This window comes from Mastomys coucha, unplaced genomic scaffold (genome assembly GCF_008632895.1).
Source record: "Mastomys coucha isolate ucsf_1 unplaced genomic scaffold, UCSF_Mcou_1 pScaffold15, whole genome shotgun sequence".
NCBI classification, from domain to species: Eukaryota; Metazoa; Chordata; class Mammalia; order Rodentia; family Muridae; genus Mastomys; species Mastomys coucha.
This window is the reverse complement of record NW_022196897.1, coordinates 59,035,094-59,050,138: the sequence shown is the minus strand read 5'-3', so window position 1 is coordinate 59,050,138 and position 15,045 is coordinate 59,035,094. Positions and strand designations below refer to the sequence as shown.

The 15,045-nt window shown below is 42.3% G+C and overlaps 1 protein-coding gene across 6 annotated transcripts in view; it reads right to left on the bottom strand.

Moving 5' to 3' along the window:
• Rapgef4 (Rap guanine nucleotide exchange factor 4) overlaps positions 1–15,045 on the bottom strand; it is a 293,101-nt gene that overhangs the window by 43,598 nt on the left and 234,458 nt on the right. For all 6 annotated transcript variants that reach the window (XM_031370606.1, XM_031370607.1, XM_031370611.1 and 3 more), the window contains 5 exons: positions 13,930–14,006; positions 13,448–13,594; positions 11,332–11,447; positions 6,777–6,865; positions 4,615–4,693 (listed from right to left, as the gene is read on the bottom strand). In XM_031370606.1, coding sequence (XP_031226466.1) covers positions 4,615–4,693; positions 6,777–6,865; positions 11,332–11,447; positions 13,448–13,594; positions 13,930–14,006 — 508 coding nt within the window. The remainder of the gene's footprint in view (positions 1–4,614; positions 4,694–6,776; positions 6,866–11,331; positions 11,448–13,447; positions 13,595–13,929; positions 14,007–15,045) is intronic.

Sequence of the window (15,045 nt, the reverse complement as noted above, 5' to 3'; positions counted from 1 at the left end):
TCTGTTTATAGTTTTAAAAAATGGCAGAAAAATATTCAACGGTACAGAAAGATGTTCATAAAACCCTGTTAGTGAAAAAGCCTACGGAATGATGCACGGTCCCAGCCTTGCATTTACGACTACGTCAGGCTGGGCAGACGGCTGAGCTGATACAGTGCTTGTTGTACAGCATGATGACTTGCCTTTGACACCCAGAATCTGCCTTTAAAAGCCAAGCATGGTGATGTGTGCTTGTAAACTCAGTGCTGAGAGGCAAAGTGTGGGTGGATCCCTGGGGCTCACAGGCCAGCCAGCCTGGCCTAATGAGCTAGCCCAGTGTCCTAGTGAGACACCCTGTTTCAAAAGCCAAGGTGGATGGTCCTAAGGAAGAGCACCCAAGGTTTTACTTCTAGCTTCCATATACATTCATGTGCACACACAACTGCACACATATGTACATACAGATGCACACAGACACATGCACAGCACACACACATACACAGACACACACTGACACACACAATGGGGAAGGAAATGAGAATTTTTTAAAAGTATGTATCTACATGTAATAAAAAGGATGACAAGAATACATACCAAAATGTTAGCCATAGCTATATCTGGGGGAATAAGGTTTTATATGCTGGCAGCTTTAATTTTCTTTTTAAGCTAAAGGAAAATTGAACTGAATTTTAAATATAGATTTTTAAAAAAAAGGTTTAAAAAGCTGGGGATGAAAAGTATAGGAAATGAACAAATATGACTTTAAGACTCATTATAAAGAACTTGTATTCATCAGGTCAGATCATGTCCAAAGCATATCTAGTGAATAGAGTCTCTCTCATTAGCACATAAAAGGGAGGATATATTAATGTTAAACTGAGTTCTACCACGTTTTCCATGCTAGAAGAAAAACTAGACAAGACACACAATGTGGATTAAGGACAGAAATAGGTGTCAGTGGCTCTGGCTCAGATCCTTTCTCTGCTAGTAATTACCTTTCTCTGAGAAAATCATAATTTCTCATTATCCTAGTTTATTGATTTGGAAAAAGAACAGTGAAAAAATACTGACTGCTCCTTTTTAAGGGCTGCTATGGAAGTAAAAAATGTCAAGTACTTTGAAAACATTCCGTACTTTATCAAAACCCACCAAGACACAAAATGTACTTTACCATTCCTGTGCCCCTGTGTTCTTTACATGGGTGTCAACTGGCTTGTCTGGCTGCACATTCAACATCCCTGCTGCTTATGGGGTGCAATAGACATAGACATATACACATACTTGCACACATGCATACATACATATGCAAACAAACATACAGACACACATACATACATACATGTTGCTATTGTTTTGTCGGGTCACCTGCTATCTCTCTCTGTCTTGTCAAGCTGCCTCTGTAAACCTGTACAGGGAACTCTTTCATCTCCATCTGCCCAAGATTCCTACTGATCACAAGGTCAAATAGGCCCCCCATTCCTAAGGATTTGGGAATGAGGCAAGGGCCAGAAGGCTTGTGCGCATCTGTCTCATCAGTAAGGACTTAAGTAGCTGCCTGCTCAGGCCCCTTCTAAGGTCTGGGATCACTGGGATCCCCCAGTTTGCCAAGCTGTCCATTCCCTTCTAATGGGTCACTTTATTCTTTAAGTCAGTCATAGTTGGTTTACATTACTTGTGACCACAAAAGCTGGTACCTATGGGCCCTATCCATGCCATCTCCTTGAGAGGAGAGGAAAGTCGAAAGTGTATAACACAGAAGCCCTTGCACATATATGACCTTGAGGATAGAGCCCTTTTCTTACTTGTGGCAGGAATAGGACATTATCTCTAGCCATCACTGAACAATTCTCATTTGAATCTTGTGTTCCTAAAGTGTAAGAACTAAGCTTCTGCAGCCCAATGTGGCGCCCACTAGCCTTGTGCAGCAACACTAATTAAAACAAGGACAATTAAGACACACAAGGTCAGCTCATTGCAACTCCAGGGTTAACTTAGTGGGCACTGAACTAGAAAGAGTGAGCAGTGGTGACTAGACTGTTCCATGGCCCAGAGCCTCATGGGCTGATCTGCAAGCCAAACCCTTCATTAGTTTTTTGGGATATGCCTGGGCTCTCAAGGTAAATAGGCAAATGAGATTCCCTAAGTGCCTTGCACATTCTGGAAACTATTAAAACTGATAAGGTCCCTACTACTACCAGCACCACCACCATCACTACCACCACCACCACCTCCTCCTCCTTCTCATCCTCTTTCTCTTCCTCCCTCTCTTCCTTCTCCTCCCCCTTTTTCCTCCTCCCCTCTTCCTTCTTCTTTCCCCCTCTTCTTTCTTCTCCTTCTCCTTCTTTTAAAGAATGCATTAGGAAAACTCCTGAGTATGTGTGGTATAGTTGGAGGTCCTATGAGGTATTTTGGTTTTAGCAAGGCCTTTTGGTTGTACCTCAAGGCCTTGATAATGTATCGTCAAGAAATGTTCTTTATAATTAAAGGTTATAGAATCATTAAAAAATTTAAATAAGCTTTTAGAGAAATTAATTATAAAGAGAACAAGTGATAAATTCCAGAGAACAAAGTGATAAATTCCAGATGACCCTGTCACCACACTGGGTGCATTGGGAATGCTACTCAACGTTTGGGAAGAGTTTTAAAGGCCAAGTTTGCAAAGCAATGCTAACTCTAACTAACAGACTCTCCTGATGGTAAGATGATGGCATGTAGTTCAAAGCTCTTAAAGAATGTCTGAGACTCAGAGGACTGATTCAAACTAGAATGAAGAAGAGAACCTAAGTCCTCACAGAGCCAAGTGGGAAGGAAGAGTCTAGAGGTACCGGGCACTGTCAATTCCATCCAGCCATCCGGACATTCCTGGCTCTGCTGAGAAGGAACGGACTTGGGATAAGCTGGTCTCCTATGGATTGCTGGTGCTGTTGGCTTTCTTTCTTCTTCTCTTCACCACCATCACTACTACCCCAACTCTTCTCTGACCCTTCTGTCCGGAGCTACTGTTTTCAAAACAAGCCAGCAGTATGAACGCTCTTAGTCCCTCTTAAGGGGGAGAAGCTGATAAAATGAAGAGAAGAGCACAAGCTATGTGCGGGGGCTTTAAGTCATAAAGATGAGAACAGGGCCACATGAACTCTTGTTTTCTCTTGGTTTCGCCTGATTTAGGATTACTGGCACGCTAACAGCTGAGAATAATAAGTTGAATTTCAGTAGTAGTTTTTATTTTTCTTCCAACAAATCTCAAAGGTCTCATAATGATTAGCATGTATAGAGTGAAGAGATCCTGAATATGTTAATTTTACTTTAGAAAACTTAAGATGAGCCAGGAAGAATACATAATATAGGTGAGGCTCATTAAGCTCCCATTACTTGGAAATATAGTTTCCAGGCAAATAAACACCCAAATCTTAATCTTGCAGCTTCCTCTGAGTAATACATTCAACTCAAATCTCCTATCCTCACACGTTCTTTTGACTTCAAAGAGAATTATGGGTGAGCAAGAAAAATGAGAATGAGGCAGGACAATTATAATTTTGAAAAAGGAAAACATGGAGACATTGATTGGGTTGCTCAAAAAAGGAAATAAAGAGACAATCTCTCTGAATATATTTAACTGCTCAAAAAGGGCAAAGTGTTTTTGGGGTCTAAGTGTTTGTGGCTCTAGAAACAAAGCAGGTTGGAAAATGCACTTTCACGTCTCCTCCAAAGTTGAGGTAAAACTCATTTACAAAACTCACTTCTTTTATTCAGTTTAGCATTTTGAATGCTCACGATACCAATGCTGACCAATTGGTCGATTCATACCATTATGAAAAGCTGCTGTTAACCAAACATAATCTTTGATCTGTCTAGTAGATTGTCATTAGAATTTGAAGTATTGTATCTTTGTCTTAGACAATGCAATGTAATGAAAATGATCAATGTAAGCCTCACCTTCCTGAGTAGGTGGTATGGATGCGGTTTGTCCTCTCTGACATTCAGGTTGAAATCTGACTGACGCTGTAAGGTTTTAAGGAGTGGAAAGATCTTTAAGAGGGGAATTAGTCAGGGAAGCACTGACCTCTCAGGTAGACTAGTGTCTCTCTCTGAGGGGCAAGGCTAGTACCTGAGGGAGGGAGCTAGTGGCTTCTTAACTCTGGGACTGTCAGTAAGCGCCTGCCTACCTTTCTGCTTACGTTATTTAATGGCACAGTGCAAGGCCCTTGACAGATGCAGCAGCTTGATTCTAAGACTTCCATCTTTACATCTTTACATCCTTTAGATCCCATGAACTGAACCCAAGAACACGAGAGAGAGAGAGAGAGAGAGAGAGAGAGAGAGAGAGAGAGAGAGAGAGAGAGAGAGAGAGAGAGAGAGAGATCCCAGTGTTGGGGATTCTGCTACAGCAATGGGAGAATGAACTAAGACAGTGAGGTAAATTGGCTTGTACTTCACACAGTTAGTAAAAACCCATAGGCAAGAAAGGGCAGATGTCTGTCTACACCTGGGCAAATGCTGTCGTTTCAGAATCTGAAGAGACCAAAAGCTACAATACTGCCTGAGCCCATGACTTACCATCAGGAGGTGGACTGTCGCTATGGCCATACCCATGTGAGGTGTTTCCAAGAGTAGAGGCTTACCATGACAAAAGGATATTGGGCCACAAGGGCAGGGCAAAGCTGGGTATTTGGCATAAAAACACAGTGCATCATAACAAAGTCATTTAAAACCGAATCTGGAAATATAAAAAGAGAAGAAATTGCATTCTTGTGATACTCTCTAGGGCAGCAAGAGAATCTACTCATTTTTCCTAAGTGCTAGTTTAGGTGTGTTCCTGTATATGTGTGTGTGTGTGTGTGTGTGTGTGTGTGTGTGTGTGGGTTGGAGGTTACAAATGCCTATCAGAAGCAATCCTCTCCTACCTAAATACAGAACAGCCCTCCCCCCCGCCTTTAAAATTCCCCAGGTGTTGCATGTAGCAAAGCTTTTCTCCTCATTGCTCAGATATTTCCAGCTACTCCATGGTACTTTGTTTTGGAATTAAGACACTGGAAAATCTGTACTCCAAAACCTTAGTCCATACCTTCCTAGTCTGTGTACACACAACACAGAGCCCAGACTGTTATCCCTCTGTCCTTGCTTCTATGCTACTACTAATTGTGTCTCGTGACATGGAAGACTTTGTCCCAGCTCTAGTTACTTATCACCAGCTTTCCTCCAGGGACACTTTAAAGGCTAAACTCGCCATGACATTTTCCTGAGTCTTCTTGCTCAGTGCCCCGGATGCACTGAGCACATGCTGCCTTAAATTCAAGTTTCTTGTACCTTCCCTCGTGTCTTCTAGCACATTCTAAGTTTCTAGAGGGAGAGAGAGTAGTGTGTTTACATCACCTTACACAAGGCATCCATCTTAGCACCTTCCTGGACCGATTAACAAATCTTGCTCTGAGAAGAACAGAGTCCGAGCCTGGGAGCTTGGCCCTATGTCAACTATTCCCAGTTCGTTTACTGCTTTGCAAAACCTCAGATAATCAGTTCATAGCATAAGACACTGGGAGGAGATTAAGAAGTCGGTGGCAACATACTTATAAGAATTATAATAATGGTATCTTCATCTTGGGTAGATTGCCAAGGTCAGTTGTTAAATGGATTTTGATTCACCACTAAGTTTCTCAGATAAATCTGTGAATTTCTTATGGTGAGAAATGTTCCCCTGTGGTGGTCACTGTGCTTAAAACATTAACCCATGATGTTATTCAGAGAGATAGGCATAGGATTTTTTCTTTTAAATTGGATGCCTGAACTGGCAATGTAACTCTGTGGCACAACACTAGCCTAGCATACCCGAGGCCCTGGCTTCAGTTTCCATAGTCACAAGAAAGCACTAAGAAAAAGCTGCCTGTGGGCTGTTCCTTCCAGTGCATCCACAGTATGTAAATGATGATGTGACCCTAACACAACTTATGAGATTTGTTTTTTAATCCTCAATTCTGTGTCTTAACAGCAAGGCTTGCTCACTGTAAAACAGCTTGTGTGTTGAATGCTGTTCACAAAGGATATGTTGTAGAACTAATCCCCAGTACTTCCAAGTGTGACACCCTACGGAAACAGGGTCTTTTAAGACACAAGTTAAAGTGACTCCCTAGTGTGGGCTCTAACAATGACTGTTGTTCTTTAAACATGGGACCCTGGTCACAGAGACAGCTATGCACAGAGGGAAGAGCATGTGAAGACTCACAAGATGAAGGGCTTGTCAACATAACATTGGAGTGACACCCGGAAGGAATTCCAAAGATCGCCAAAAGACACTGCAGACAGGAGCGAGGCATGGGGCAGACTGTCCATTACAGCCCTCACAAGGAGATCAACCTACTATCATTGCCAGTTTCTCCAGAACTGTAGGACAATCGGGATGCCATTGTCTGTTCTGTTAGAGAAGCTGGCAGTAAGCCAATACAGGTGGCTTTTAGTTCACTCTGAAATGAAACTCCATAACCACAGAGAGACCCATTTATTCTTGATGTGGGCAGCTTCAAATGTTCTATGGGAAGAGACTGGGTTTAAACAGTAGCCTAACAGATGCTTTTGTGTGTGTTGGGAGGACTGAATGGCATTAAAACAGATGTCTACAAAGGGCCAATGTGCTTGAGTGAAGCTCTACCACAGCCAGGGAAGGGCAGGTCTCTACACCCCAGCACCTCCCGGAACGCTCTTCAAAGCCTCTATGGCTGCATTGGAAGTGTACACTGGGAGTCAAAGTGGATTTCTCTCTCACATTTCTACTCATGGATTCAGAGGATCCACAAAACCCTTCTTACCTGTTGCTTCATTCAAAGATGGCTCAAGGCGAATTGTTTCTAGAAAATGCTCTAAAATTTTTTCAGGTGTTCCTGACATCACAGTATACCTAGACAAGAAGTCAAAAAGATCATTAGTCTTTTTTAAAAGTGAGCACACACTAGGAGAAACAAATTACCCACGTATGTATTTTTGAAAAAATGAAGATCCTTGGGAAACCATATGAACTACTTGTGACTAGTAATTTCTCTGTGGTGAGGGAGACCACATACCTTGCCTAAGCACATAAGAAGGCAGCAGAAAAATAGTCAACAGAAGCAGTTACTAGAAATGTTCTCCTCTATCCCCCTACACAGAACTGAAGGAGCATCTGAGAAAGCAGCCCCCTGCCTGTCCCCCCACCCACCCCCGTAGCCAGAGCTGAGGCACATCAGTCTTATTCTAAGGGAAAATGAAAAGTAATGTAGAAACCTGAGGCAGAGCAGGGAGGGGAGGGAGGGAGGAAATGGCAGTGGGTGGGGTTCTCATAGGAAATGTCAGTGTTGCACTGGATTTCCATCTGGAATGTTCCTCCTTTCCAGCTACATACTGCTACGCACTTTGGAAATCGGCTAATAATAATAAAGCAAAAGAAACCAAAAGCCCCAAGTACCAGTGAGTGAACAAACACCGGGAACATCGCGAACAGGAAGCAGATCAGAAGCAGAAATCCATATGTAACTTACTCAATGTTAAATATGAATTATCTTAGGGGGCTGCATGAGTTACTACTTTGAGGGATCTATTCAAGGTATCCTCCAATCAACAAGACCAAGTTGACTTTTAAAATTGAATGAGAATTAAAGTCAGAGTGAAGACCGTGGCAAGCTATAAATGCCTGCTGTAGATAGGCAGAATTATATGAAGAGGATGTAGGCATCCCCACAGTAGAACTCAGACCCATGTTCAGGAAGCAGAGACAGAATAGAGCTTTCTTTACTCCCTCATCTATGTGCTTTTCTTGCCTGCTTAAGACTGTTGGAGGAGGTGTGTAGAGATGGCAAGAGCCCCTCATCAGCATCAGCAGATTTTACCTCCTGCCTGAGGGATGGAAGGGAAGTGATAGCAGACTGCCCTGAGGACACTGGAAAGGAGCAAGTGTAGCAGCCTGGAAGTTGAACTTGGGCCTGTGTGAGCGCTAGGCAAGTGCTCTGCTACTGAGGAACAGCTTGCATAAATGAACACGATTCACTAGATGAGCTGCCAGAGGAGGAGCGTATGGCCACGTAAATTGGGAAATGGGGTTTGCGGGGAGAGCATACTACAGCTTTCTGGTGTTTACTATGCCCCCGACAATGAGCTGGGTGCTGAATGAGGCACCCTGTTTACTTATTCCTGCTAGTCAATATTACCTCTATGCTGCAGGTGGAGAAACTAATAAGCATTAGAGAATGGAACTGTGTGGCTGATTTTTGTTTGTTTTTGTTTGCCTATTGCAGCAAGATGCTCTATGTGTAGAGAAGACCAGGTTTGGCTGTCGACAGCCCATTTTGAACAGGAAATTCACTGTGTAATTAAAAGTCTTCCTCTTCAAGGAGGCTTTGAAAGCAGTTTTTATTTAAATAAGAGTATAAATGCACTTCCTAACTGACCCCTGAATGAGTCCATTACTTCGTGTGTTGTCTGGGTAGCGAGATCCACGGGCGGTGGGTCCGTTTGTCAGAACTTTCATTCTGAAGCACTTCGTGTTTATGCTCTGGCTCTCCTTGTTTGGACTTCTCTTAGGTAGGGTGTTCCTCCTGATCATATAGACAAAAGACCCGTGGGCAAGCCACACAAGCTGTCACCTCAACAGAGAGCAAATGTCTTCTTTTAGGCTTTGCTTATCTGGCCAGTCACACCCCACAGAATCTTTCTTCGGTCCCCGACGCCCTCTAGTGGTTCAGTTCTGTGCTTTCCTTACCTAGCCTATAGTGCCACAGAACTCAGGAGTGGGGGGCGGGGAGACTGAAGAGGAAAAGAGAGTTTAGAAATCTCTAGATGACCCCAGTTTTGCCTAAAACATCAGATCTGGCTTTCCATCAGGCCAGAAACAGGCAGGTGTCTACGACTTGAGCCCTTGTTCTCTAGTTAAGAGTGATTGAGACCAGGTGGCGCAACCTTTGTCAGTTTATGGCAAGCAGAAGCTATTCCAGTTCTGGTCAAAAGTCACCCCAGTTGGCTACATTGTATCAGCCAGCAGGTTGTCTAAACCTTGTGAGAGAAAATTCTTTTCCTAATACCGAGTTTGCGTTTAGAACAACAGAAGCAAAGACCAGGGGCAGAGCGGAGGAACGGGAGGAACGAAAAAGCCGATCTTCCCGTGAAGAAGCTGGGGATCCTTGAGCAGGAAAACTAGCCTAAGGAAAAGGGCATAGCCCCAACATGAACGGGAGGATCCTTTCAAACTACTAAATTCTCACAACCCAGGGACCGAGACATGCCCCAAAGCAGATATCACGGCAAAGCCACCATCAAAACCATTGACTTAATATCAGCATCGATGCCACATCCACTATTCAGCGGCTTGGGCAGGGTCAGGCAGTTTTTCAAGCTTCATGTGTCCACATAAACTAACTTGGATTTCTTGGGGGCAGGGAAGTAAATCCTAAAAAGAACATTATTGCCACCAATGTGATGATGTTCTCTGAGTTTGAAAAGAACGACTTCTGCAGAGACAGATACCCTCAACTGTGTGTCTGTCTGCAGACATGGTTGTTGGTATGTTATCGAAGTTGATGAGAACATCAGCCATGAACTTTACTTACAGGCTCCCTCTTTTTATCTCCGGCCAGTCTAGGGAAGTGACTCCTTGAGAGAGAAGCTTTGCATTCTTTTGAGAGCTGACCTTGGGGCGTATTGTTTTGTGCATTACACATCTAGCTTGCTACAAATGTTCACAGATGCATTATCTTTAAAATTATATAAGAAATTTGGACCAGATGGGAGGACATCAGTAGAAAACTGATAGAGTACTAAAATAAAAGTCAGACACACACAGTCTCTTCTCTTATATCACCTTTGGTTTGAGTTTTCATTCCACTAAATTCATAAGGGGAAGGCACTTTGAACTTAAGACTTACAGACAGCACCTCATATTTACTGACATTAATGTGACCTAAATAGTTGTTATTCTGTATTGTGCAAGGAATAACCACAGGCGTGAGATATAGGGACATGTTCTGATGCATCCCCCACTCTTGAGTATTTTGCCGCATACTACTCTGTTTTGATAAGATAAGCTAGGAAGAATGGGGAGCAGAAGTGTGGAAGGCGGTCAAGCTGAACGTCCCTTAAGGCAGTGGTTCTCAAGCTGTGGGTCAGGACCCCTTCAGGGGTCGTCAGCTCTTTCACAGGGGTCAGCTATCAGATATTTACATTAAGATTCATGACATTAGCAAAATTATAGTTATGCAGTAGCAACAAAAATCATTTTATAGTTGGGGTTCACCATAACATGTGGAACTATACTGAAGGGCTACAGCGTTAGGAAGGTTGAGAGCCATTGGCTTAAGGGGTCCCATAGGAGTTTTGCGTCCTTGAGCAAGCTACTTGTCGGTGACAGTGAAGTGCCTCCATCCCTTAAACAGGGTTCTTGTAAGGACTTGAGAAAATTTACAAAGCATACTGTGCTTATTTAATAATATGTTTCTTCCTGTCTTCTTCTCAAATATGTTGACTTACCCACATGAAAACATCGGAGTCATAGGCTTTTAGTGGAAACAATAGGAACTCATCAGTTTTGGTGAGCGTGCTGATAAAGGGAACCCCACTTTACTTGGCAACAAAGGGAAATGCTCTTTCAACATATTATTTGGTGATGTTTCTTGAGCAAACAAACATTCATCTGCTTTTCTTACACACAGATTGAAAATTAATCCCCACTTAGAAGTCGGCAAGCCCCGATTTCCTAGAGGCTCATTGCTAAGTCTCTTGTCTCATTGCACAAATGTTGGTACATTTCATGCAACAGTCTTAGGTAGGAAGTTACAGAAAAAGCTGAAACCGAGCCCGGGTGCTCCGGAAATGACCCCAGTGAAACAGGAAGCTCAAGAATGTGAAGCGAGACTTCCATTTGACATTGGCAAGAATGAGTACCCAGGAGTTCAATGAGATGGCATGTTTTCTACTCAAAATCAGGGTCTTATCCGTGTCCTCAGTCACTCTGAGAGCAAAGGGAAAGCGCTTTATCAGAAACCTCCCCAGGGCATTCAAATACCAGAGTCTCATCCCTGGGGCCTGGACCCTGCATTGCCTGCCATTGTTCTCTCTAGGTCTTCTCTTTGTGGCTATTATGGCTGAACTGTATGAAGGGAGAGGCCTTTGGAGCAGGACAATACTCTCAGAGCATGTCTCTACACAGCACCAAGCTCAATGCAGTGCCAGAAATGGATACATTATACACTACAAGATGTGTGATTAGTCAATAGAGAGAGAGAGAGAAAAGTCATCCATACTCCCATCTTTTGCAAAAAGGAGAACATGCTATTGTAGAAACGATGCCATGTGAAAAGGTTAATCATAGTCTGGCAATTACAGTGTTGGATGCAAACATACTTTTGCTGAGGCTGTGAGTTTCCTTGATTAGAAGCTCTGTTCCCTGCTGGGACCTTCTCCAGTACCAAGACATCTTGGTCATGTTCTTTAAGTCTGACTGTATTCGCCTCAACGTCCTGCAAACACAAATTATACCACATACAGATGCTGCCGTTCACTCAGACAATGACAGAAATTTCCAATGCTTCAGAAACTCATTTGGTGCTTGTGATGTTAATTGTCGCGTCTACAAATTAAGCCATTTTCAAAGTCAAGGGCTGGAACGGTCAGAGGGAGGACCAGATGAGGTTTGAAGCATGTGCTTTTAAAACTGCTTTTACCATAGTCTCAGAAAAACTCCAGAGGAGTCTGGTGTGCTGGTGGTGCTCTGGGAGAGGGCATGGAGCAGAGAATTGGGGGGGACTGGAGGCATTTATTCTTTCTAAAAATATGTGCCAAATGGTATTGAGCATCACCATAGTCCTTTTCTCTTATGTGATCCATAAGAGTGGCACCTCTGTCTAATTAAACAACTGTTTTGTCTTGACCAGGACACGTGCGGGTATACGCACATCCATGTTTCTTTGTGCACAGTCCTCTTGTGCGAGCACGCATGCAGATGCCAGGGGCCTACACCTCAACCAACCTCCTCCTTATTTGTTTTTTAGACTGAGTTTCTAAGTGAACCTGGAACTCTCTGATTTGACTAGAATGGCTGGCCAGCGAGCCCCATGGGTCCACCTGTCTCTGATGTCCCAGCACCAGGTTTACAGAGGCACACCACTGTACTTGGCTTTTTTAGGTGCGTTCCGGGAATCTAACCGCAAGTTCTCCTGTTTACACAGCAAACACTTCACTGAGCCATCTCCCCAACCCCAAGAACAGTTCTTTCAAAATCAAATTGAAATGTGATCCTTTCTCAGTTATTTTGAATGGCTTTATAAATCTCAGTGATAAAATGGCTCTAATATGACTCTTTCAAATGCTTTTTTTTTTTTTTTTGGCAACCCCATAGGTGTAAACTTCAGAGTTAGTCAAGTTTACCTTAGAATACTTTAAATTATTTAACTCTAAAAATTTTACTACTTTTTCTTAATATTTGGTCCCATATAAATGAAACCAGGTAAGGATAACATCTAATTCCTATGATACATTTCCCTATATTACTCAATAGTAATTTTGTAATTACTATTATTATCATTATTAAACAGGGTCTCATATGCCCCAGGCTAGTTTCAAACTCTCTATGTAGCTGAGGCCGACCTTGAACTTCTGACCCGACCGTCTTGCTCCTTCTAAGTGCTGAGATGACAGCTGAGCACCACCATGCCTGGTTCATACAGTACTGGGGACTGAACCCAGTGCTTCAGGCATGCTCTCAAGCACTCACCAGAGGCCAGGGCTTCAGGCAGTATAGCGAGAGAAGGTCACATGGAAGGGAGCCAGGAACCATTTTGTAACATCCCACACTCTTACAGATATCTTAAACAGCTATAGGAAAGCTCTTTGTCTGAACCCAGCCTCAGGTGCAATCCTAATGCTCCTCGACCATCCAAATCATTCACCTGTTTGCCAATATCTGTCATAGCTGTGGTTTGAAACAATCTGAGGTAAATCCCTTGAATGGATATGCTTTGTGGGATATAACCACAGCAGGCATTAATTTCTATTAGCAAGCACTCAGGAAATCTAGAGTATGTGGTGCTATGAGAATGGTTCTCTTGGGAAGAGATGGGAAATGGACCACAGAGAAGACAGGGGGCAGAGGGAGGCTGCTACTCTGCTGGACCAGAGGGTTCAAAAGGACATTAAAAAGGAGCTGTAGGAGACCAGAGAGAAATACATTAGACTATGCTATCTTGCTAAGGCAACTGCTATTGCCCAGTCATAGAGACCAGCACAGCCATGTGCAGAGGTATTTGCTCCAGCCTAATATTTGATGTCTGCAGCTGGTCTCCAGAATGTACACCAGTCCACTGAACATGCCTGTTTCATAACAAAGACCCTTTGTTTGAGCATCTTTTGCCACGTTCCTGTGGGATGAACAAGATACTTAAATCCTTTTTTTTTTTTTTTTTTTAATTCAGGAAGGGGAAACATGGATGTCCTTCAGCCAAGGTCTACTCTCTCAACTCACCCTGAGGATCCGATTGAAGTCTTCCTTGTCAACTCTTAGGAAGTGACAGTTATCTTCCCGAAGAACAATGGAGGCAGCTCTTGGAGCATCGTTCACCAGAGCTAACTTGCCAAAGTCATCTCCCTCATGCAGGGTGCAGACCACACCCTGGGGAGAACGGGACAGTCAGAAAAAAAGGGATCAAACACCCTCCCCTTCCCTTCCCTCACCACCAAACACTGCGTCTGTAAGTGGACTGCATCAGTGTTATAATCAAATTAAAATGCTTCATATTTCCTTCACAGAATAAATACAATGAATGACTCTGAGTGCAATAATTGAGAAAATTTATGATTAAAGATGAAATTATGTCTTTTCTACATGGAGTAACAATGCCATGGTAAATTTAATTGCAGCAACATTTGTTACTACTTAGAGGCACACTAGCAAATGGCATATAATAAAGCTTCAAAAAGAAAAAGATATAGATAGATATATTATACCTTGCCATAAATGACTACATTCACAGATCCTTTCAGAATGATGTACCAGGAGGTACCTTCTTCGCCCTGGTTAAACACTAGACACAAAAAGATGGAGAGACTTATGACAAGAATAGCAGCACATCAATATAAATTACAGCTTATCAAATCATCACTTTCAGGCTCCAGAATTACGCATACATAAAATAAAAAAAAATTACCAGCAAATCCTAACTAATTCAGGTAGAATATTATTGTCTTTCTGTAGAACATAAAAGGACGAGAGACTGTAGTATTGCTTTGCCCTGAGAGACAGGTTCTTTCTGGGTATCAATTTACCAGCAACGCACTTCTTAATGGAAAGCATGTTCCCCCATAATTCACAAAGCATTGTACTGTGCAAAATAGGTTTTAAAAATGATCTGACCAGCAATGTGAAGTTTGAAAACATGTAAATCAGTACTGTGGCTTGTTGATAAATATATGCCTATGCATACGCTTTTAATTGGTTAGAATAAGAACCAATATATTCAGGGTACGAATCACCATGGTGGAGGATGAGAGCAGGCTAAGGGGAGGAGCTCCAGACAGCTGGAGGACAGTTTCATTGTTTGGAAAGCGTTTAAACTGTAGAACAAACAGGAGCATTTTGATAAAAATTAAGTATTAATAATCTCTGTTTTCATCCATTTAAATATTTTACAGTACAGTGAAAACAACTAGTGATTTGAGTGAAAAGAATTCAGATTAATGAAAATGAATTAAATAAAGGAGAATTAAAGAGACAAAAATAAAAATTATACAAAAGTGATCTTGAAAAGGGAAAAAAAAAAGAAAAAAAGAAAAAAATCGGGTTTCTTGCTTACGGGAGGTATCAGTGTTAGAAATAGTGTTCTTAATGACTGGGGGCAGCAGAAGACATTTTGAGATACAATGTTTAAAGCTCATTTTGCATCTATAATTCATATTTCTCATTTATTTTTTAACTATTACATTGTATGTAACAAAGAGCAAAATTTTCCAAAACATGTCTCCTGGAAGTTTGTTAATTGCTGGGGATTAACAAAGTGTTCTGTGTGTCCCTGGGTTTAGTATCTGTTTATATCTAGGTCTCACACTAGTGGGAAAAGCCAGCAT